The sequence below is a fragment of the Anguilla anguilla genome, chromosome 15 (assembly GCF_013347855.1).
Source record: "Anguilla anguilla isolate fAngAng1 chromosome 15, fAngAng1.pri, whole genome shotgun sequence".
Lineage (NCBI taxonomy): Eukaryota > Metazoa > Chordata > Actinopteri > Anguilliformes > Anguillidae > Anguilla > Anguilla anguilla.
The window spans coordinates 3966388-3992164 of record NC_049215.1 but is presented as its reverse complement, the minus strand read 5'-3'; the positions used below and the strand labels follow the sequence as shown (position 1 = coordinate 3992164).

The window sequence follows — 25777 nt, the reverse complement described above, 5'->3', positions numbered from 1 at the left end:
TCTGCACTTCGACCATGTGAAATATAGAACTGTGGAGTATAAAGCCAACTCAAGAAAAAATATGTCTTTGTCCAAAATATTATGGAGAGCACTGTATAAGGGAAAGCACTTCTCATACACATAGAGATTAATGTTTAACATTATTCTACAAATTATATTTCTGCTTTCACACTTCTTGAGCTATGTTGTGTCCTCACAGCTGGTGACATGGCACTACTTAAAACCTCAAAAATCAAGGACAAAATACCATGGTATTAGCCATGGTGCCATTTCAGAACCTACTTTTTACATCAGAGCAATGCAAAATATCATCAAAAATGTCATCATATTATCAACCAACTTTCATTTTTCATGAAAAAACACAATTATCCAAAATGGCAAAAAAGATGGTCTTTCAGTTCTATGACAAAACGTCAGAGTCAAATCCATTTCAGTTCAAGTCAATCTAATGAACTTAAAAATGTCCATGGAACATTATCTTTTGTGGTCGCAACTCCTAAATGTCAATATTTTTAATCAAAACTATACATGTAGGGGGCGACCGGTTGACAGTCCTGCCAATACGCTGGGTTGTCATGGTGTGGTTCAGGGGGGCGGGGGGCGAGGGGTAGGGGCGGGTGGGGTTGGCGAAACAGTACCCATTCCTTGGCTTGTTCCTGTCTGGGGAGTAATCCTGTCCTGATGAGATTGGTTTACTAGCATTCATTATAGGCCTAGACAACAACACAAGGAGGATAAAGCTATGAAAAGGTTTTATCGCTACTGCAAACTGCTGTAAAACTGCAAGTCAGCATTCGTCCGCGTGTCATTCTATGAATAGCCCCAGCATCGGTTATTGTGTTTTCCCACAAGAACAGTAAATGAATGCGAAATACCGCAGCTGCAATGCTTCTTAATTCAAGTTCTGAGGCAATATTGTGGCCTTAATACAAACATGAATACTGGAATTTCTATTTTCCCCCCAAAACAGGGTACAATCCAGAAAACAAGAAGTCATACTGCTGTGAACTCATGACTAATTTATAGAACAAAAAGAATTAAATAATTGTGTCAAAACATTATTATTGAATAAATGTGAAAATATTCTGACAGTGAAAATACAGTTCTGATGTTTATTTTACATTATCAGTACGTTGTTTTTTGCAGATAGTGTGAATGACATCATTGATTGGCAATGATTACTTTTAAACTGGAAACAGGTATTATATATAAACAAGACATTGATATAATTGTGCTAAATGTGGACATGTGTGAACTGTTCAAAACTAAAACTGAATGAAAACAAGTGAAAATATTTATAATATTGAAGGAGTTTAGTATTTTGATATTTCATCTTTTACTTTTCAAGTCAACATAAGCAGTTTAACGTATAATGTGTAAAAAATGAGAAACAGCAGTGCCGCCATTATTGGCATAATTCGTTCAACAAATGATTTAAACGATTGCTCCAAGATGACAAAAATGATCAAAATGGCAATTATCGAAGAGGGCTTTTGAAATCACTGATGACAAGCAGGTCACAGCCATAACATTGTCCTCTAATGGAATGAGAGATCAATGACTTTCTGAATCAATTCATATGACGGTCTCTTGACCTTCCTCTGAAATATGATTTATATCGATCTTCTTGATGCAGAATAAGCACAACCGAGATCAGCTCTGGCAGAATTCGTGGGCGTGTTGCTGTTACATAGTGCCTGGGAATTGGGGTTTAGGGTGTGTATTTGTGAGTGTTTACATGACTGTTCGTCAGTGTCAAACATTGGTCAGGGTTTTTTTTTTTTTTGCTTTGACGTGATTCAGCATAACTAACTGAACATGAGGATTCATGCTGTTGAGTGGTAGTGCTTGCCACAGAGTTGTGTTGAGAAGAATGTACCAGAGTACAGAGCATACAGCTGCTAAATATTGATACTGGAGGGAAAGACACTGCACTGTAGGTTTGGACTCTGCAGGACATTTCTGCATGCCTATGGCCACAGTCATGCGGTCTCAGACTTATCAGTCACCAATGATGACCTGGTAAACAAATATGTGTTAAAACTTGTTTTATTTTAAATAATAGCTTTCATGCTTACCAATTTGGTGTCTGATGAGGTCACAATCAAAGAGCAACTTGACAGCCCCTCCTCCCTTTAACTTGACGACAGAACCCCTCACTCAGTGGCCACGCCCCTTCTCCTTCCATAGTGTTCTCTGCAGTGTGCACAAGGAACGGACATCTGTCATCTATCACTCCTTCTCTGCAGGGTAATGCACTCTGTGCAAGAGCTACTGTATGAATTGGCAATTAAAATTCTGTTTTCTGGAGCCCAAATCTCAGTTAATTGAGCATAGATTGTGCCACATCACAATGAATGAGGCATAACACAGGGATTAAAGAGACTACTGTGATTCAAATCGCTGCAAAGCAGTGATGTCACAGTCCAGTAGGCGTGGTCACATTGTGTAACAGTTGCTCTGTGACTTGAATCAGCTGCAGAGGGTCTGTTTCCCTCTTTTTATTTGGCTTATATATATTTTTTTAAAGAAATGCAATTTCACATTGTTCAGATGCAAAGATTCCAAAAGTTTCAATCTTGTGTTTGTGCATTCTAGCATTTTATATGTGTAGAACAGAAGAATAATATATTGAACTTATCACCCATGTGAAGTATAGAGTCTGTTGTCTCACTTTTGGGAAAATAAAATTCTCCATTTTGTTTCCTGCATAAATCTATACATTCATACCTGTATTAGCTCAATACATCAACTTTATTGTATAACGACTGCCCGACACACCTGATCTTGGATGTCCTAGAGATGCTGGTGAGGATAGTCTTTGGCAAAGTTGTATTTGTTGTGAACCTGTTGGTTTGGATGACAGAAGCAGACCTGGATCAAGTAATTATTTGACATACTTTAACTCCTTAGACACCAGTAAGATTCTCACGCATCGATGGCAATTATGTGACTGTACATTTTGATCAGTGACATTTTGTTGAAAATTTGCAAGGATCCATAATAGTATTTCTGAATTATGACCAGCATCTTAGGCAAGGATGGGCTGTTCCATTTAACCCAAGTACACACAGGTCATTACTCAAGCTCATGACCAACACCATTTCACTTGCAGGTTAGACTGCTATAAAACATGTTTTATATAATATGTATTTGACCAAGGGCTGTGCCGTGTGGGCAGTCCAGTATCACAGGTCTCCAGGTAATCACAGCGTGAGGGTGTGGTTTGGTAAATGGTAAATGGACTGCATTTATATAGCGCTTTTATCCAAAGCACTTTACAAGTGATGCCTCTCATTCACCAGAGCAGTTAGGGGTTAGGTGTCTTGCTCAGGGACACTTCGACACGCCCAGAGCGGGGATCGAACCAGCAACCCTCCGACTGCCAGACAACCGCTCTTACCTCCTGAGCTACATCGCCCCATAGTTTAATCCCGCCCGGCTGACCCTTGTGCTCCACCCCCCCCAGGCTTCAGGCTGTGACGCCACGGAGATCCCGGACGAGGTGAAGCTGATCGGATTCGCCCAGCTGAGCGTCTGCTGATCCCCGGGCTGCTCACCTGAGCTCACCTGGTCCGAGCAGGTGAACGGGAAAGGGCCGGCGACAGCGACCAGCTGAGTGCGAGAGAGAGAGAGAAAAAGAGTCAGAAAGAGGCACCTCAAACACCCCCCCCCGCAAAAAAAACCCCCAAAATAAACTCTTCTCCGCCCTCCTACTCCGTCCCTGCTACTGACCGGAGCAGTAGGCCAGCGTTGGCAGAGCTCAGCTAAAGCTATGCTAGCCCCTCCCGCCATTCCACTCTCACCTGCCCTACCTGCAGCCTCCATTCCATTAACTACTCCCAGCACAAGGAACAGGTTTCACAAAAAGGAAACTTAAGGATTTTCTCAGGTGGTTAAAAAAAAATTCATGCGAGTTGCTTAACTTTTTATTTTTTATTTTTCAAACAAACCGTGTTACCTCCGTTTTAAGCATAGCTCGTCGTATTATTATTATTATTATTATTATTATTATTAATAAACCGAGGTTGCCTTTGTTGTTTTATTTTCCTTCCCTTTTGTTTTCATGAACAACATTTCCTTCTTTGACTTGCATATTACAGACCACACGGACCTAGCAGCTGGCAGCGAAACTAATCAGGCTCAATTATAGTCCTTGTTCAGAAGACTTAATAACGTAAAGCACATTTTCAGAATTGCGTTGCTATGAGTATTGTTAGCGAACGAATGAACTGCCCTGCGTTTGGAATAACAGAGTGCAAAGCTAGGAACAGTAAATGATAGGAGGGGAAAGGCGATCTCAATACCGCGGAATGTAACCGGCTGATTTTTTTCAGCAGTCAGTGTTGATGCCGAGGGGTACGAGAACTCTGGAGGTGCCTTGTTCCTTAAAACGTGCCTGAGACTCTGGGCACCGGATCGCGAGGATTGTCCAAGCCTGTAACGGTGACAGAGGTCAGCAACACAGTTAGCGGATACCGCGCTCCTGCGGAGACACGGCAGAAGGACAGTGTTTTGTGGCAAACACGGCTAAAATGCACTTTTGGGTACGGCATACGCACCTGACAAGCCGATGCTTAACCCTGGGAGACTCACCATTTCAACAGAATTCAAAACACGATCCTTGTCATCGCCGGTGACAAGGTTCATAGCGACCGTTAAACGCAGAACGAGGAGACCCACTCTCCCGTAAATGTATTCCACAGACACCACATGGTTGTTAGCAATGAGAACACAACTAGATTTGTCTAAATGCACAACAGATATTGAGAATTTCTCCCCAAAAATACCTCCGAGAAATGTAATATATAGCCATGTATCTGCAAATAAAACCAAAAAGGTAACTACTGAAAGGCGAGCTCTTTGTCCGAAAACACAGTAGCCCTAAATTATTTTTGAAACCACTGATGTGTAATATTAATTGTACTAAATCATTTGGAATAGCAGACAGAGGTATTGTGTTTTCAAATACAGAATGTGTACCATCTCTGCATATTAACCCTGTTCCCTTTCTGTAAGCAGCTAATTTCATGTCGGCTAAATAGCAACAAATAAAGAATTGCTGTTTGAAAACCCGCTGCTGTGTGCTGTGTCAAGGGAGCAGTTAATTCAAAAGGGATAAATGGTTGGACACCGAAGGACATCTAGGTTTGCTTTCTGGGTAATTGTGAATAGTTCTTGTCATTTATACAGGCATCTGTGGCTGAAGGTTGAAATAAATGAGTATCCTCAAAAAGTCATTAAAGGATGGCCAAAAATAAACTTAAAAAAAAAAAAAACAGCTCAATAAAATTAATTACAGCTTACAAATTTTGCTTTGGTGTGCCCACTGCTGGATAAGCTATCAGGAGCACTACCAGTTCTCTCCTCTAGTTGTGTCCCACAAGCGCACTAGTCTGCAGCCTCCTAAGCTTCTTCAGTTGCAGATCTGGAGGTTACCTGCGCTACCCCCTGCTTATTATTCCTCTCGCGAGAGCTGTGCGCGGCCCGCACGCGATAGCAGAGTACGCGTTAAATGTTTCTCCGCTTAAAAGACCGCATCATCTGTATCGTTCTATGAGAAATCGCAAAAAGTAGCAAATCGCCATATCGGGGACCGAAGCAAAAATAAACAGTGATAAATATTCGTCTAATGACCTGCCCCCCCCCCCCCCACCCCCCAACCTTTGGCCTAAGTAATTATGATGCACCCTGATGGCTGTGCTGTTTATTAAATAAACACTCATCCGTCACGGTCGAACGGTATGTTATAAATCAGCATTACAAGCACACAGAGAACGCTTGCACCTGCTCATCGTTGATGCCCTGCTCATAGCTGCAGTTTTACAAGTGTCCCTCAGTAGGCCTACATATTTTCACTGAGACAGCACTTCACGCTCATAGAAAAACCCAAACTTAGAGGCCAAAAAAAAGAGAAGAAAATCCATCATCTGAAGCAATTTCCTCTGCTATTTCAGTTTACCAAGCCGCTGAGCACTGTTAAGCTCACCATGACAAGATCAAATACAATCTGGTTTGATGCTGATGTTGGAGGATTAGGACCGTTGGTATTAACTGATCTGTGAGAGAACATAGCACCTGAAATTCAGTAGGTACAATACTTAAGGAGGGACTTTCAGTGCTGTTAAAGGAACACTTTGAAGTTTTCATACCATGATCAACCCACAAACATACTCACCAGAAACAGTTGTTGATGCAGTATGTTAGTGTAGTTTGTCACAGAAAAACAATCGGAATAAATTAAATTATGTTTCCTGGTGGAAAAAAATGAACAAGGTATAGGAATGGAATTAATTTTAAAGTCACAGTGCATAAAAATACTCGTTCAGCCAAAAGCTATACAGTCACATTACTTTTATCCATGTTTGCCTGGATATTGTTTTGAGAATTGTTTGTTACTCATATCTTATGGGGATCCATGTCTCCCCCTCTAAATTCTGCAACCAAATCCTGTGCCCTATATTGCAATGGTTTAGCCAGATTGCTACGGGTATCATATTCGCTCTCCAAAAAAACAAATCAAAACACAAAACAGCACCCTGACTGTACACCCACCAGTCACATCCGCTGTCTGTTCAGGCACCTCAGTGGTGGAATGAGCTCCCCATGGCACTCAGAACGGCAGGGGCCATCAGCCATCTTCCAACGCAGACCGAAAACCTACCTCAACACCACACCTCAGCTCCCCCCCCCCCCCCACCCCTCCCAAACACTTCTACCGGCTCTAAACGTAATCGTGTGCCATTTCTTTTTTCTTTCTTTGTTTCAGAGCCTTTGGGTCTTCGCTTCCTTTTAATGCCTGGCGGAGCGGTTTTGTTATTGTTTGTGTGATTATGTTTAATGTTCCGGGAGGATGACTGATAATTGTCAATTGAATTTACGCATCTTACACTTGCTGTATTGGGACTGTACTTTAATATGCTACACTATCATTTCTGCACTGCAGTCCCTGCAGTCTTTGCACTGTAATGTCTTATTAAATGTCAGTAAAGCAAAAGTATTGGATGTGGTAAACAATACATATTATAAAATCACATTGAGTTAGTTAAATACACAAAGAAATATAAGCAGCAATACAGAAAATATTATTGGCTTTTACTTGATACTGTAAGAATTGCAGCATTTTACTGTAGGATGCTTCTTGACAACATGTCAACTCTACCTTCCACAGAAAATGCTGCGATGTGATTTCTGTGGACGTATGGTTTCCACAAGGCCAGTTATTGCTCCCATCAATTCGTTTGGACAAAGTTGAAATTCTTTAGTTTCATTTCAGTTGCAGCTTTATTTTTGGGGATTTGATGAATTCTCCAAAAGAAAGCCGGACCATAATGTGCAGACATTATTTGGGTTTGGTGAAACGCGCTTCGGTTATGAGTGCCATTCATTTCTCTAGCTCCCATCTGGTGGACTGCATTAGAGATGATAGCCGCCCGCACCTGGAGCTAATGGCTCATGGAAGATTTAGAAATGATGGAGCAAAAAGGGGGGGATGAAGGCAACAGAATGGAATTATCAAGCAGACGTCAAGTCAAGCTGGACCCGATAAAGCTCTGAAAACAGAAAAGTCTACTTTGATAGCAACGCGTACCGTGTTGCTTTAAACTGCGGTGACTGAAGTTAAGTGAGATTAGGCTTGTTTAGTACTTGGCTGTCTGAGCGTCTGAAAAAACCGGGTTTTTCCTGGAAGTACTGCTAGCAGTACGAGATGAAATTTCCCTCTAGACCACAGTTTCACAAAGTTTAAAATCGTCAGTCTCTCTTTAGAGATCTTAGGGTGGAAAAAAACAGTGGTAAGTGAAGGAGGTAAACAACAAATTTAACTGAATCACAAACTGAGGAAGCAAGAAGGTTTGAAACACTTGATGCCTTTTCCTCATCATGAAAGACACAGAATATTCTAGACTACTTGCAACAAAAACATAATATAAAACAAGCACATAACTTAAGAGAAATTAGTTAACAGTTACAGATAATCTGACTAAATAATCATTAGTCACATGTTACAATGAGTAGAGTACTACTTATTTGAAGAACAATGCTAAATATCAACAGAGTGCAATACTTGAAATAAACTGAGCCATCCGTCACTACATGGCACAATAAGTAGAAAGGGACTTACCAGTGAGACCAGTCACTCGAACCGTGCGCACGTCTTGGTGTATTTACTGTATTATAAGTGCACGGAGTGGGCGGGGCTGTTCTTCTGTAAGAAGGGTGTGAGAATATCAGGGTAGAAGTATCTGAGGTCTAATTAATTAGCACACACTATTCTTTGAAGTGGGGATATGTTACTGGGGCTTTTAATAAACTTCTTTGTGAGAAAAGTAACAAGTTCACATGTACTGCGTTCACATACAATTAAATGTGCAAATGAGGTTATTTTTCACTGCAAGTCTGCGAGCTACACTCTGCGTTTGTGTTTACACTTCCTGGGTACGATGCAAGTGAAATAAAAGTTCATGTAACAAATGAGTAATTCACAAGTATGTATATTTTTAATGTAAAAATGACATACTGTACATTAATATAATCCTCTTTAGGATAGTCAGTTGTTTATCTTCTCTTTCACAGTAAAATATGGCAACAGGTCATAATACTGAAGAATAAAAAAAATTATCCATTTTTAAAGTAAACTCCTAGAGAATGCAGCAGTTGTAACATATGTCCCTGTTTCAGGAAAATGTATGAATTTGTAATAATTTCATTAGCAGTTATTGACTGAAGATTGATACATCACATACACAAAAAATACATTCACTTAGGAAGGTAAATGGTTGCTTTAGATCATTTGTAGAGCATAATAAGTACAGTATGCCTATTTATGCATACAAGTGTTCTTCTTCAAAAAAGTATAGACACACAAAATGCAGACCAAATCAGATATGATTCAAAAGAATAACATCAATTCATGAAAGTAAAAAAAAAAATCTAAAAACTCTTTAAGATAATTTGATTCGGCAAAAATGGATTTCAATTTCCACAAATATATATTTAAAAAATCCAGGACACTTCACATGAATTAAGCATCTGTTGATAGATTTACACAACTGATCTTGAACACTGAGCAACAAGGATGATAATCATCATCTTACAACATTGTCTTAAACATGTTTATACTACTGTACATTCAACAAAGATACTGTTCTGTATATGTTTTTATATGACAGGTTTAATGACATTCACCCGTGGCCTTGAATTGCAGAAAAATCCCGTTGGTTGCACCGGTACACCAGTTTGTGCTAAATTGTGATCTACACTGAAGCATTTCTTTCTAAGCGGTATTCTTTAAATATGGGTGACACATACTACCAAAACAACGTATGAGCCCTTGGCTTATAGCACAAGCCTGGATTTTTACACTGAAAAAGAAATAGTGCCTGTCATTCCACGTCTTCCATTCCAACCAGAAAACCTGTAAACCTCACACTTAAACAAAGGAATTGTACTCGCATGTTGCAGGAGAGCACACCAATAGTACTACTTTGAGAATGCCTGTTGGATCAGTTAATTCAACTGATTGCTGCTGCTGCAGCTTGTTGGTTCTCTGCTTTATTTCAGAATGAGCATTAAAATACTATTTCCAATTTCCCCTTGATTTAAGTGCAGAAAGGTAAGTAGGACTGCCTGGACTGGACATGGACTATTTCCGTATCGGTGGATGGGATCACTTAACAGCAGCCGTCAAATGAAAGTAACCAGGGATTGTGCGATGCAGGCCCGTGATGATGCCTCGGCGTCGGGTACAAAATGAGGAAGGGTCCCCCCCCCGGCAGGGCCTTAACACCGGAGGTGCTTTTTGCTGGACATGTCGTTCCAGACCCTGTGCATTTCCTCGGGTGAGATCTGGTGCACGGTGATCACCCTGCGGTACCTGCAGAGGCTGTAGGCCATCTTCCAGTGATTGAAGCCACTGTTCTGGAAGGGGTGGATGCCCAGCTTGCGCAGGCAGAGCCCCACGTACACGTCCTCCAGGTGGAGCAGCCGGGTGTGGAGCGACGTCTTGTAGATGAGCTCGGCCACGTCCGCCGAGAACACGTACCCCGTGCCCGAGCAGAACGGCGGGTACTTGCTCTCGGGGTACAGGTCTCGAGGCATGTACCACTTGCTGCGCACGTCCCGGATGGGGCCCCCGTTTATCACGTACCCCGTGAAGTACCTCCTCCGGGGCTTGGTGGCGGGCTTGAGGAGCTTGTAGACCAGGTTGTCCATGTTGACGAAGATGTCGCTGTCGGTCTTCATGACGTACTTGGCCTTGGAGCAGAAGGTGGCCACCCACCTCATGCCCATCAGGGTCTTGAGGGTGAGGTTGTGGTAGGAGTCGACGAAGTCCTCCACCACGATGTCGTGGAAGATCTGGCTCTCCTGCTCCACCATCTGGTTGAGGACGGCGTCGGTGTTCCGGCCCAGCAGGAAGAGGGTGACCACGCCCACGTCGCCGAAGGCGCTCTCGTCGCCCCAGGTCTCGCGGATGGCCTGCCGCGCGTCGAACTCCTTGTGCGTGGTGCTGATGAGGATGACGAGGAACGGCGCGGCGCTCTCGCACTTCCCCGGCTCGTTGATGACGAAGTCGAAGGCGTGCGGGTTCAGCGGCCGCGTCCGGATGTTGCCGAAGGTGGCGTTCTTCGGTTTGGCGGCCTTGCGCACGGGCACCGAGATCTGCCCCGCATAGGAGGACGTCGGGCGCGACACGCTCAGGTACCACAGAGCGCTCGCCCAGCAAACGACCGTCAGGACGTAGAAGCACGAGACTTTCGACGGCATTGTGTTGCACTCGCGCGGCACGCTGGATTTTAAGTGTCCGTTCCCGTCCGCGGTGTCACTTCCTTCAGGGCCGCACCGTGCCGGTTCCACGTCACCCCTGACATTAATTGCCAGGCACAGGTAAGTGTACGAGACACAGGCGGGATTTCTCCTTGAGGAAGAGAATCATTTTTCATTTGTTTTCGCGTTCGAGCGCAAGACTGGCCTTGGAATCTTCATGGCTCTCTGCTTTCTCTTTCTGAAACTTCTCTTCTCCCTCCATTTAAATCTAAAAAAGAGGGACGAAAACTTTATTACAGACAGAAGTAATTATGTCAGCATAACTTATTATCCTGCTCCTGTATCCTATTATCCAATAACTGTTTTTAAAATTGTCCATAAAAATAGTTACATATGGAACTTTCTCCATGATTATGGATGTTGTGCATTGCCAATGATTATGTATATATATGTGCGAAGACTTAATTCACATATATTTAATTTGAGATTTAATTAGATTTCATTTGTTTTATGTTTTTTTATTTCCTTTGCTTCAACTACAGTCAATAAAACAACAATATAGTATCATTCTGACAATGATCTTCAACATCAGAATGACAAACCATAGCTTAGCGTTAGAATGAAAGCACTGCGATACAGTTAGCAAACTTAGTACTTTATACCGCAACCTCAAATGTCAGTAGATGTCTGTACATCTGAATATCACATGAGGATGTGATTGGACACTCATAATGTACGTGTAAAGAGCCATATACCATCCACGTACCCAGATCTTTAACATAAAATTAAAAGCAAAAACACTTCTCTTCCAAATGAATCTGTTCTCAGACAGATAGCCATTAAACCATGATTAAACAGTGATTAAGCCAGACAGAAGAGCATCATTAGAAAGGGAACAACATGTCCCTAAAGGTACTATGTCCACACTGAGAAAACAACATGTCCATCAAACTGAAACACTAACGCCCAGGTACACAGGATTACCCACCGTTGTTCTACTGCAATGCACAAAATGTCATTAGGCTATGGTAAGCATTTAAAAGATGCATGATATAACAGGGTGATAATGGTGAATTTTTCTGCTTATACACACACACACACATGCATGCATGAGCACACGCACGTGCACACGCACGTACACACACACACACACACGCACGCACACACACATACACCCACGCGCACACTCACATACACACACACACGCACGCACGCACGCACGCACGCACACAAGCACGTACGTACACACATACATACACACACGCGCACACACACACACATGCATACGCACGCACGCACGCACACGCACACGCTTTTTGAATAGGACCCAAACAATAAAAAATCGAAGGCTCGATATGGCAAATTTAAATAACTGCTCTTTGCAATTTAACAGAAATGTACTTACTTCCTATTATGGAAACATTTGAATTATATTAGCGAGCATTTGTTAAATTAGAACCAAACCCCATTCCACAGGCTCGCATTAAGCGTACCGGCAGTTTGCCAGAAGCTCAGAAGCAGTTGGTCGACTTTGATCATGTTTTATGTAGGTGCTTTGTCAACCTGCCGCTGGTCATTTGTGAACACACGACACGCAGCATATTCTCCAGGCTTCAGCCAAGTTGCCTAATTTGAACGTCCCCTTGCCACGTGTAATAAATAGTTCCTGGAACCCGTTTCTGATTTCTGATCCAGGAGTGCCAATCAATCAATCCATTGAAATAAACCGAACCATAATCCTGATGTTACTCAGGACAGATATTCATCAATTGGTTTTATCGTCCCCGTGAAATTTAAAATGAATCACTTTGCCTGATAGGCACACGGCCCAATTTTGCTGTCGTTATTCCAGGACATATTTCTGAAAGTAAATATAATAAAGAATTAAGAGGAATGGAAATCAAACAACTTGTTTGTCCCATTTTCCCTATCACTGACTTGCTGAGGAACTGAAGGTGGTCATGTGTCTCCTCTCTGGTATACGAGCACCTTGGACCTTCAGAGTGTCGGTTAGGGAACTTGGCTTGTAACTCAAAGGTTGCAGGTTTGATTCCCAGCTAGGGCACTGCTGTTGTCTCTGTGAGCAAGGCGCCTAACCTATATTGCTCCATTAAAATATTCCACTGTATGAATAGATCATATCTAAAAATGTGAACAAGGCTAAATGTCCATAATGTAACATAAATGCAATGTAATGAAACAATTGGTGTCATAGAGATGCCCTGCCCTTACCCCACCAAAACAGTGCTGAACCTGCTCACTCTTAATTTGTAAAAAAGCAAAACACAAATGCTTTTGAACTAGCGCATTTCATTTTGAGTTATGCACTATGAGACGAAATTCCACAGACACACTACAGATCGTCTGAAAGTTAAAGGACCCTCTGATAACGAGTACGTGATTAGACTGAACGCCGCTGTGCTTTGATCTGGCTCTGAGTATAAACAGGGCCTGTCTGTCTGTCTGCCTGTCGATACCTCTCACGCTACGTTAAGCGCGTCTAATCAGAGATATCGCGTCCCCTTATAATAGCACGGCCCGCCCGCCGCACCACTTCCAGTGTGATCTAGGACCAAGAGCGATCACAGCTCAGCAGCAGACCTTCTCCATGGAAATGAGAGCGTCCAGAGGAATAAGGAAAATCGTACGGGTGCGATTGCTCGAAGCTTCTAGAGAGTCATACTCTTGTCCTTTCTGAACCTGTCCAATTCAGTCAAGAGTGCCAAAATTGGTGCGTCCAGATATGCGAGATGTTTTCTAGACAGGTACTGCAGAATGAGTCATATCCCCTCAGTCATCTCTAACTTCCTGATATCTCTGAGAAAAGTTCCATTATTTATCTATTATTTATTTTAGCAGTCTCAATATCTAAAGAAAAAGCTCGTATTTCAAATGTGTCTTGTTCCCGTACGCTGAATACAATCTTGAAAATACTACCGAGACGGTAGAGAAGCCATAAGCAATATTGATTTTAGTTGAAACAAGTTTTTTTTTTTTCTTCCAGCTAAAAAGAAAAAAATTAATAACAGCCATTTTCACCTATTTGACCCAGCGTTCCTTTTATTCATTTGGAAGAAAATCGGTGCAAACAGGAAATATAAAAATGACAGAAATGAGGATTTTATGGACATTCATTTTACTGGAGCTAAAAAATAACAGAAATGAGAAGGTGTTTTGAAGGGATACTGGTAAGATGATTATACCTCTGTTTTTAACAGAGGTCACCATTAGGTCAGGAAAGGCTGTTACTGTGCATGGTACAGGATTTGTTGAAGGACGGGTACATGGCACATAACATTGCTGAAATCGCTGCATTGATGTATTTCTCCTTTGGTTAAAACGGGGGTTCCCAAGCTGTGGGTCCTGACCCCACGTGGGGTCGCCTGATTTGAGGATGGGGGTCGCCTGAAAATTTTCTACACCGAGTTAGCAGACCAAGGGAATGAGGCAAGAAACGAGTGCTGAACTGACCTACCATGTTTAATAAAAGCAACATGCAATTAAAAATAACAGGCTCAGTTGTGGGTGGGTGGACGGCCCCATAATGTCACTCTCGCAGTTGTAGTCAGCTGCATAATATAATTGGCAATTCATATTGGGAGAGAAAGGAGGGAAAACAGTGCTACGTCGGGGCGTGTAAACACTTTGTAAGCTTTGCTTTCCAAACCACACACCACAAAGCAGTGCCTTGGGCTAATTATGTATCTCTCTGCGAGCAGGGGTGTCTGGCGTGTGGATGGCATTAGAACTACAGAATAGAACCACTAGTTCTCTAAAGCTTCGCAGACCACATAAAAGCCTGAGCAGTACATTTGCTTTCATTTGCAAAACTGCATGCGAGGAGCACAAATCATAAATATGCGGCTTATTTAGCTCAATGCGCACACGAGGGGAAGCCAAGCGCGGCGGGTTCCGATGCTGGATCGCACAAACCGGATTGGTTGAGAAAATCCGCACGCCGCGGTCACGTTCGGTAATTCGCTTTGAGCTGTAGCGTCGCCTACCTCGCCTTCCAGGCGGGGTTCTTGTCATGGCGAACCTTCAACGGCTAAATCCCATTTACCGGCTAAATTGCCAGGCTCTAATTCGAGCTGGAAATGCATAAAACACGCAGCCAACCCCCATGGCGGCAATCTGCAAAGCAGAACGTCCCAGGATGAGTTAAAGGGCCCAGATTTCCAGCTGAATATCCACTAAGTAATTGGCTTGTGCTCTATGTATATCTGGCCAAATATCTGCAGCCAATAGACGGGCTTATTATAGTATCTTGGGCATTTTTACCCTTCTTTTTTTTTAGTCCTTTAACCACAATTATGAATGGAATTATTTGTTGATGTGTACTGTTAAAATAAATTGCTTAATGTACACAGCCAAATGTTTAGTGTTAAATCAATTAAGTAGATAGAATATATTTTACTCAGAAACAGTATGTTCGATCTCATTTAGACTCAAACACTGTACTGAAGGGGTGGCTAGTGACTGCAAGCTGAGCCCCATATAGTATGACTCAAACGATGCATGCACTGACAGTATTTCAGAACTAAAAGGATCAACCAAAATGTAGTGTTCCAAAGCACTTCATGTTCCAAACGGTTTCATTTTTATGTTGTTACAATACAGTATGCAATCTAAATGCTGTTTTTTTTTTTCCATTTAATACCCAAACCTCTGAATTTGACCATAAAGTGCCAACAATCACTGCTGCCGTCCTGTAATTATAGAAGGCTTGACGGACAGGGACTTTTGTTGCCATGGCTACAACCAGCCGACTACAACGCACAGATGTGTGAAGTGAGACCACGGGAAATAACAGCGGCCTGACCCGCTGCGATCCGCACACGCTGAGGCCCATTTTAACGCCCGCGTTGTAGCGACGCGCAACGGCGCCGGGACACAAATCACGTCCGCGCCACACACTTAGCAGCCGGCCGTGAAAGCAGAATTCGTTTGGACTAAATACTGCCGCGTGTATTTCAGTTCAAAACCGTGCCAGGTGTCGTGACGAATGGATAAATCGAACGAAGGAAGCAGCGCTAAATAGGCCAAAGGCCAGTTTGTCTCGTTTTGAAAGGTTTTAACATTTGAAAATGTTCAAACAGGGGAAAAAAAAAAAAAAAACATCCAAATCCAAAATGTCAATCAGATGCTGGGACAGAGCAACAGGCTGCATAAAGCGATGGTTCCCAAACCTGTTCCTGGATCTCTCGTTACTGTAGGTTTTCATTTCAACCCTAATTTTGCACGCAAGATTATACAAATTAGCAGCTCAATGAGATCTCTAGCCGTAGAATGAGGTGTGCTTTGTTGGGGTTGGAGTGAAAACCTACAGGACTGTAGATCTCCAGGAACAGGGTTGTTTACCACTGGCATTAAGATTAGGCCACACACCGTTTTTTGTTCCCCAATGTAATTAAACAAGCGCGAATACGCAATAGCTGCGACCGCACACGCGCATGCATCCGTGTGCGCACGCATCCACGCACACACACTCACACAAACACGTGACCTCTTCTTTGGCTCATGACCAACCTCTCCACAAAATCTTGTGCAAATCTGTGAATCCATTCGGGAGTTATGCGCCTTTTTGCGATAGGCCACGCCCATGGCCACGCCCCTTCTTGGTCAATCGGCCTGAAAGTTACTCGGCTCTACCTTCGGTCATGACCAACCTCCATGCCAAATTTCAGCCTCCTGGGGCGAAAACTGTGGCCGCTACGGGGTGGGACACTTTTGTGGACCAACCGACCAACCAACTGACCGACCAACTGACGGAGCTATAGAGCTGCGGTCGCAGCTGATTATCAACACCAAACATTTAGAAGTACTGCAGCTCTTTGGCAGACTTCCAAATCATCTAAGCCACGCCTTTAAACGTATTGTATGGCACGACAGAAAATAACACCATAAAAAGTAACAATAAAACTTTAACAATAAAAGAATTGAATTGTTAATAAAATAAAGATCGTAAACCTGACAAAAAGCCACAACAGCTCAAGATATCACCTATATGTGGTTCTAATAAATAAATTGCCATTGGGAGCGAAAACAACGTGGCAGTTACAGCACATCCGAGTTTGAGGGTTTCCTCGATGAAAAACCCACAGTGTGGCTGTATACTCTCACGCCTCTCCTCCAAAGGCCTGGTAGACTGTGCTTTCATTAAAAGCCCTCATATGGAAGGAGGGAAGCCAAGCCAATCAGCCAATCAGCATTCGGCCACAGCTGTGCGCACCTGTAACCGAGTGTGAAGGCCCGGCTGGCCTAGGGGGGCGACAGGAAGCTCGGACAGCTTCCAAAAAAAAAAAAAAAAAAAAAGAGGAGCAGCCTGCTGTTCCACCCCAGGCATCCAGATGTCATATTCCACTGCTGGAGATACAGAATAAAAATAAACCCGGACTGCCATGCATCTCACTGTGCTGAGCACTTTGCTTGTTAGTATGGCCATGTTGAATTTTCTGCCCATATTGGACTTTTTATAAAATGCCCAAATCTCTATCCAGACCATTTAATATATTAAAAAGCAACTTTCACTAATTATTTGTAAACTCATCTTTAGAAACTTCCAGAACATAACACAATGCAACAAGCTTGCAATAAAACAACAATATTGGTAAAGCATGCCAATCAACAGACAGAACATGTACAGCCAAATATGCAAATTAGGTATCAATGATAATGGTTGGACATTGGAACAAATCTTGATAATATGTAATGCACAACATGTGTTATGTCACATGACCCCCTTTTTGCAGCTGGGAGCTACAGTACATCTTAATGTAAAATTTTCCAAGAAACAGTTTATTGTACACATTTAAGTAAACATTTAGGTTTATAATCTGTGAAGCTACTGATTACTGTGCTCTATCAGTAATCAGTAGGACTCCCAAAGATATGCTGTAAAGGCATAATTAAGTTTATTTATAATGATTTTTGGCATTTAGCAGATGCTTTTTTAAAAAACTTACTGTACACAGCTTTCCTATTTTTATCCCAGGATCCATTTATACAGCCGAGTGGTTCACTGAAGCAATTGTGGTTAAGCACCTCACACAGGAGCTCAATGGCGGTGCTCCAGCTGGGAACTGGGACCCCCAACCTTTAAATTACAAGCCCAGTTCCCTAATCACACTGCCACAGTCACACACAAATGCAGAGAGAGGGAAAGAGGGAGTAACACAGACCGCGTACTGAACCAACAAACATGGGAATATATGGATGCGTTGTGCAATTATTCACTTCCAGGCAATGTGGGAAGTTCCCTGATTGGCCAGGGCACAGTCACACCTTCAGCTTGATTGGTAAACCCCACTTGCCCTGTGGTTGTTGAAATACAGTACCTAAAGTGATTCGGACACGCCTCTTTTTGAACCGCAGCAGTACTACCACTTAAAACATTTTACATATTTATAATACACCGAAAAAAAAAAAGCCTTGCATATGAATAATAATTTTTTTCTTTTACAAATTTACAATTTTGGACTCGAAAAGAAACATGGTTAAAGTATATTTAGGCCTGAAGTTTTTATTTTTGTATCGAGGTTCTTTCATATAATTGTAGCGATTTAAAAAAAAAGATCTTTCCATCATTAATTACCTAACAACTTCACTTGTATCTTAGTGCAGTTTCACCATCAGATCATTATCAGATTTGCAAGGTATAATAAAGCGTTTAGGTTATACATTTTTTGTCTTGATTATGAATATTTAGAGAAATACAAGGTAGCGCACCAAATTGCATAGATGTTAAACCAATGAGAGTAAAACTCCAGAGGAAACTAGATTTGCCCTAATTTATCGTACATAAAAGGGGAAATCTGTAGGAGGCGTGCAGCACACAAAGAAAACCATTCGTCAAAAAGTGACACCCATTCCCCCAGCCTCCAATGGGGCTCCGCAGAGACCGGGCTGCATGGACGCTAATTGTATTTCCCACTGTTCACAAGAGGGAAACCGCTTGATTTATGACCGAATGCAGATTTATGGACATATCTGTCAAACGCCATGCCAATAAAGACATCTCTGGCTAAACAGATGCCAGGTTCAATTTACAACTCTGTAAGTAAACGGAAATGAAACAAACGAGGCTCCAAACATCGCTCAACCAGGCTGACGGACAGCACATACGTTTGCTGTGTGTGGACATTAAAATTCCAATGGTCTGTCTTAAGCCTTATGCCTATTTGGTCTACTTTTTATTGTAATACATTTTATACATGAAACAGCATGTGCTGTTCAATATGTTACATTTAAACTCATCATATGAAATACATTGTAGCATATCTATCAGTGTGTGCACTGAAAGTATTCAGGTTTGGCATTTACTGAAATGAAGTTTTTTTTTTTGCACGAATACTTATCTAAACATTTATTCATCTGACAAAGAAATGTCATTGTAAAAAGTGCCTAGATATTAAAGGGCGGAAACTGAGAAACGGGTTCAATCCCGAGGATGATGGCGAGGCACTTTTGCATTGACGCTGCATTGCAAGACAAGACGAGCCAGTTAGCGCAATCAGCGGATAGGAAATGTAAAACTAGGGGGTTTACAGTCTTTCATATCTACGTATCAAAGACGGCCCCGCAGAAACATTTCATTGCCTGGGCTTCACGTCCACCTCGACAGCTGCAGTCGCGACAGAGCAGAAACGGTTCTGAAAGGAGGACAGGGGGCCAGCGGGCAGTCAGGCTGTTACTCATCACCGCCGTTCTCTGGACAGCCGGGTTCGTGTCGCGGCCGACTTTTTTCCCCCGGCTCCTTCCTCTCAACGAAACGGCGCGCGGAGGTCTCGACAGAGGTCAGCTTCCCGTTTGCCCTTTTCTCCTCCGGCATTTTAATTAAAAGCCCGCTGATGAGCACCCTCGCCAAGGTGAGGGCGAGCGCGCTCGCGCGATAACAGATTACCTGAACGATCGCTCGTCGAGGGCTGACATCTTACCGCTTTTCCGACAAAACAATAATGTAAAGTGAGACAAAGCTAACACAATCAGACACAGTATGCCTTTTCTTCAAAGCGCAGTGACAAAAAGCTTTCTCCCGCCCCTTGTTAAATGAAGACAGAACCGTCTTGTCTTTTTGTAAAATAAGATTAAAAGACGCTGTTACTTTGACACGTTTATCGATGCAGGCAGATGACAATTTGTACCGACTCTGTGTAAGCAAAGCTAAACAATGGGTATGGTCCTAATGAGCCAGCTAGCCTGTATGTAGGCATGAAGTCTTTATATCTGTTTTTTTTCCCTGATAGCTGGAACAGCCCAAAATGTAGCAGATGTCTAGCACTATCACACTGTTTATAAAATTCTAATAAATTCAGTGTTTACTAGATCATGAAATTGAACGAAGGGCTGTAGCCATTTTCTGCAGATTTACCAAAGTTTCATGCATGTAGTCTACAATGCTTGCAGAGCATACCCTAAGCTCCCATACATGATAAAAAAGAGAAAGATTACAAGTTAGACGTATGTTATTATCCACCATTTAAGGAATGTAAAAACCTAAAATTTGAAAAAATGACAAGGAGGAAAAGTATTGTAAACTGAAGGCAGAAAAAAGCCTTTTTTGAATAGACATCAATGACAGACAGTCTGACAGGTCCTCTCATATTAACTTACACACCTGTGGTGAAGCTTTACAGCTAGGTATACAAGACTGCCACCAGAAAATAACACCATTTAATAATCACACAAATAAGCCAAAAAGTTTCAATCATCTCAACTTAAAAAGACTGTGCTATACTGGTGACAGACATACCTTGCCAACCCTTTACAGATGGAATATCAGCCATCCCTCAACATTCATTGCCAATGTAATCTTTTTTACACCTTCTTCTCTCAATTTGTTATGCCCAGTTCATGCGTACAGCTGCAACCTCCACTCGAGTGCAGACAAGCATACACACTGTGTGATGTCACACTGCTTCAGTTTACTCTTTTCAATTGCAGACCACTAGTCAGACACTGAATTGGAGGAGTACGCTTAAGCATGGCAAGCAGACAGCTGTGCAAGCAGACAGCTGGCACCCCACTGAGTGTGGGGTTTTGGGGGGGGGGGTGTCACTGGGGCGTGATGGACCCGCTGTCTGGGTTCCTTCCCAAACCCAGGTGTACACTAGGTTCGTCCAGCACTGACACGATCGGGACCTGACACCAGACAGTAGAGCCCGTCCAATTGTTACAACTGCTTGTACGTACTGCAGTGAGCAAACAGCCAGGTTTGGCAGTAGGGCAGCAGTGTAGTACAATGGGTAAGAAACTGGTCTTGTAAGCTAAAGTTCGCAGGTTCGATTCCTGGCTAGGACACGGCTGTATAAATGGATGCAATTTAAACGCTATGTAAAAAGTTGTGCAAGTCGCTCTGGATAAGAGCGTCTGCTAAATGCCTGTAATGTCATGTAATGTGAACCAACAGCTCACCACAGTCACCCTGTACGTGGCGAATCTGACGCCACGCAGCTTCAGTTTAACCGGAAAAAGAGGTATCTCCATAAAGGCGGAACGACATCACGCCGCTATTTCTGCATCGTTTAAAAAACGCTCATTTCCAGACGAACATCGTTCCAGGCGGGAAGAACCTCTTTGGCGCAGAACAAATATGTGCTCTGTGGAAGCCGAGAGCGGAGCCGGAGTCGGAGACGGCGCAGACGCAGCCGACAACATCGCAAAGCCCGTCGCGCTCCTCCGGCGGCTGCTGCGCCTTTTAAGACAGACCTCGAGAAGGAAGCGACGGCTCGATCCATGCGGGCGATACACTTTAACGTCCCCGACCAGCCCCCGGTGTTTTCGTCGCCGCGCGTTTGCGGTGTCAGGTGTTTCGGCGAACGTCTCGCGCTCAAGGGGCGCGCTGTAACTCGGTCGATAATCCCTCCTTCTTCCGGCAGGGAACACACTTGTTGAAAAAACCCCCCCCAAAACAAAAAAAAAACAGGTACACGCGGCTTTTCTGCATGGGTCGGATTTAACGGAGGATTAGCAGTTTCGTCGGCCGTTCCGTATTCAGCAGAGCCCCGTCGCATCGTGCGAGGAATCCTTTTCACCGGGGTGAACAACTCGTGCGGGGTGCACAAAGAGGGGCGAACATGGTCACAATCAAAAAATCCATAACACTTTAGACAAAAAAAACAAGGCATTTTCAATGCCGTTGTAGGAGTCTGAATTAAACATCAGGGGATTGTTTAATTTACATTTTTTTTTACGCCTCTGGCTTAATTTAAATTGGATCCTGTGATTACACAAAACAAAATAATAGAAAAAAAAAATCAATCAGGCAATTAAATTACTAAAGTCACATTGGGCACAAAAGAGAACTTCTGATAGACCGCAGATGACTAAAACACACAAAAAAGAAGGCAACGGAATGTGCCCGACAGTTTCACTATTCCAGACAAAAATTTTAATTAATCTTTTGATGCTGATGCTATGAGATGCTGAGCATTTTCAAGGTTCGGCCCCCTTGCAGATTACGTCCTCACGTGACCACCAAGATAGCACTACTAACGTATCTCACTGCTCCTTCAGCCTCTGTGGAGAGTGCATTCATGCAGAGTCATATTTGTACTGCACCATTCAGTTTGACACGATAGGTCACACCTCATTTTCAAACTAGTGACTAATGGACATAGGAGGCAGAAGACGTTGTTAACATCAACTGTAACATTTCGTTAATTACGTGTAATTTCAGACCAAACTCATGGGCTGCCTGAAAATGTAGCATGGCTAAACTTAACTGCTGGGTGGCTCATCCGGGTAAGGCACTGCTCTAAAGCATGGATCGATCCTATGTTCTGGGATAAAATACCAACCATGCCAGTGCGTAGTTGGCGGTAGCATGGCCCAGGGTTAGGGAGGATACAGTTGGCGATGTTCAGGATTCAGTCCATGTCCCGTGGCTCTGTAGTGACTCTCTAGCGACTCCACTGGCTGCCTGCGATTGTGCCTGATAAGCCTCACAGGAAGTGACTTCCTGTGACTCATCGTCGCATTGGCATCACATGATTCGGAGGGGGGTACATGCTTGGCGGCATGTTCCTAAAGCGAAGCAAAGGTTCCAGGACCATGCGCCGATATGTTCCAGCATTAAAAAATTGCAAATTTTAATAAAACAAAATAAAAAATAAACTTAACCCAGGTAGTTGAGTTTTATTACTCGCGCAGACAACTGCTTTGGCAAGCACATTCCGAGCAGCTTGCGAATAATGGTTCAGAAGACTACTTTCAGGGCCTGGAGTGGACAGCCAATATCCACTAAAAAAGAAACAGGTCTGAAATTATTGCCAACGGTGGATTTCACCAGCAGTGAGGGACTTTCCTGGCAGTGTCTGCCAATCATAAATAACAATTCAATTAAACGCACTGCAGCATTAAAAAACTTTATTGTCTTACATTCAAACCATCTTTTAACATCTCTATGCAGAACAGAATTTAAGCAGAAAAATATAGAGCTTTGAAAATATTTGTCACCTAAGTTTGGTATATTAAAAGTACCAAATAGTTGATTAAAGGTTGAATGTGATTTTCAGAATCTTATCTTTAATCTTGTTCATTCTTTTCATATTCAGACATGACATTTCTTCGGCTGACATTAAATAAAGAATGAACAATAAAAAAAACATGCAGGGTGGCAACAGTGACTCTTGGGAGGAACCGTATGGCTCCAAAGCAATTGCCTGAGTCCTGAGGTAACCATTTCATACTTGTATGGCAGGTCACCTTCGCTCGCATTAAATGCGGTGGCAATTTTCAAGAATCACATGTTCAGTGGTCTGCTCCATATGCAACAACAAAGACTCCGAAAAAAAATTTTCAAACACACCGCAAAAATAAACTCACTGCACAGACAAAAGTAAAGTAGAACTGGACGCAGGATCAACGTCCTACCTTTTCCCAGAATTCCAGTCTTGTGCCACTTTCCTCGCTGCTTTTGGTCCTGGTCTGACTTGATCTTTACCGTATTTCAAAATACAGTAGCTCATCTCGTCCTTCCCCTACAGTGGACTGGACGAAGGCCAGGAACACAACCAGAGTGCAGTGACATTCCCATCCACTTTCCGAATGGACTGCATTGTACTCCTTCATTCAGATGTATGGCCCCATTGATAAGGCCGAACGTCTTTTTGGGTGATCGCCATTTGACACATGCCCGCATGTGTGACCCTGCTACTGGCCCGAGCGACAAAGAGAAGACATACTGTAGGCTGTTCTGGAAATATTACAGTCCTGAAGCAGGGAAGCCTTTACTAGCAACAGGAACAGACTGGGCAGGATAGTGAAGGTTGCTAGCAAAATCGTTGGTGCACAGCAGAAAAAACTTAAAGACGTATACCACAAACAAACTGTACGTAAAGCCAACACCATTCTGGATTTCCACGACCATCCTTTATGCAGTAAATTTGAGCTCCTTCCATCTGGGTGTTGATTCAGAGTGCCCAAATGTAAGAGCAATAGAACAAGAAACTCCTTTATCCCTACCTCCATTAGTCTGCTGAACACACACAGGTAATGACATTGCTCTTATGTGCTTAATTTGATGACATTCTTGTTATGATTGTCTTTATTTATTTATTTAACCTAATAATGCACTGTATAATGCTATGTATTGACAATTATCGATAATTGCTTATGCCCAGATTATGCACTTCAGGGTCAATTGTTTCCTGCTCGTTTTTTAATCTCATGTCTGTTAAGTGTCTGTACTTTTATGGCTGTTGTGTAAAATGTGGTCTGTGTTGTTTTAACCTTTGTATACCTGCCTGCAAAGCAAATTTTCCTCCGGGGACAATAAAAGTATTGATTGATTGAGTGAGTGAGTTCCTGTGGAGTTTCTTATGAAGGAAGTCTATTCATCACAAAGAGACAAGCCAGTTTTTTTTGTTTTATATCACACAAAAAAAAAAAAAAAAAAAAAAAAAAAAACTTTGGTTCACCTCCCTGCTCATAACTGAAGGTGATTACATTACATTACATTATAGGCATTTAGCAGACGCTCTTATCCAGAGCGACGTACAACAAGTGCATAGGTTTCATGATGTAGAGGCGCAAAAGAAACACTAGAGTGAAGTAAGGATCGTAGTGCCAGAAGTGACCACATCGATCAGGACTCCAACCCTGTAGAGTAAGCTTGTTCAGCAAGCAAGAATCCTACCAAGTACAAACTAGCACTGGAATCACACCTAATCATACAAAAACAATCCTGCCAGATACACTAACATAATCAAATTATCCTAGCTAGGTACAGTGAACTGAACTATAGGCTAGGGAGGGGTGGGGAGAGGTGCAGCCTGAAGAGATGAGTCTTCAGTCTGCGTTTGAAAGTGGTGAGATTCTCTGCTGTTCTGACCGTCACGGGGAGGTCATTCCACCAGCGAGGGGCCAGGACAGACAGCAGACGGGAGCGGGAAGTGCAGACGCGAAGAGGGGGAGGTGCCAAGCGTCCAGAGGTGATTAGGTACGCATTTTTTACTGAAAGGGTTCCACTGTATGACATCTACTCCATAACTAACACTGCCGTGGGTTGCGTTGAGTTGAGCTAAGTTATGAAAGCAATTGTGAGTCAAGAAAAGGGGAAATCCTGCAACATTTTCCCTCCTCTGCACTTAATAGGATGAATGGATTTTAGGTTTAACCGTGTTCCCCGTGGCCATTTTGAGTGTCCACTTTCGCTTTCAACAATGGAAGGCGAAACTGCAACAACAACAACACTCTCATACGGCGAGCCAAACAGGACCTGGAGATCAAAATTGCATTAAGAGCAATAAGCAGGGCTTTCAATTGCCTCCCCCCTGCATTATTAATGGGGTCTCGTAGCGGGAACAAAGCGTGGAGCTTTCGAGGAGATCATCTGAGCTCGCTGTACCGCGCAGACCGGTCGAGGGCCATTTTGTTGCTAATTTTGAGCCGCACGCGGCTGAAGTGGCAAATAAATAATTAAGCGCGTCAGAAACAATAAAACTCATCTGTCAGGCGGCCAAGCTGAGGCAGCGGTGGGAGGACGCGCCAGTAATGAGGTGACAGCGGGAGG

The 25777-nt window shown here is 42.9% G+C and overlaps 2 protein-coding genes across 2 annotated transcripts in view; one reads left to right on the top strand and one right to left on the bottom strand.

The window, feature by feature from the left end:
* The window catches only part of LOC118214605 (STE20/SPS1-related proline-alanine-rich protein kinase-like), a 35385-nt gene extending 30309 nt beyond the window's left edge, over window positions 1-5076 (top strand). The window contains exon 18 of the mRNA XM_035394691.1: window positions 3470-5076. Within this exon, the coding sequence (XP_035250582.1) occupies window positions 3470-3544 (75 nt within the window). The 3' untranslated portion in view covers window positions 3545-5076. The remainder of the gene's footprint in view (window positions 1-3469) is intronic.
* A 3400-nt stretch (window positions 5077-8476) lies between these two features.
* The window catches only part of LOC118213700 (beta-1,3-galactosyltransferase 1), an 87850-nt gene continuing 70549 nt past the window's right edge, over window positions 8477-25777 (bottom strand). Inside the window, exon 4 of the mRNA XM_035392742.1 lies at window positions 8477-11032. Within this exon, the coding sequence (XP_035248633.1) occupies window positions 9781-10764 (984 nt within the window). The 5' untranslated portion in view covers window positions 10765-11032 and the 3' untranslated portion in view covers window positions 8477-9780. The remainder of the gene's footprint in view (window positions 11033-25777) is intronic.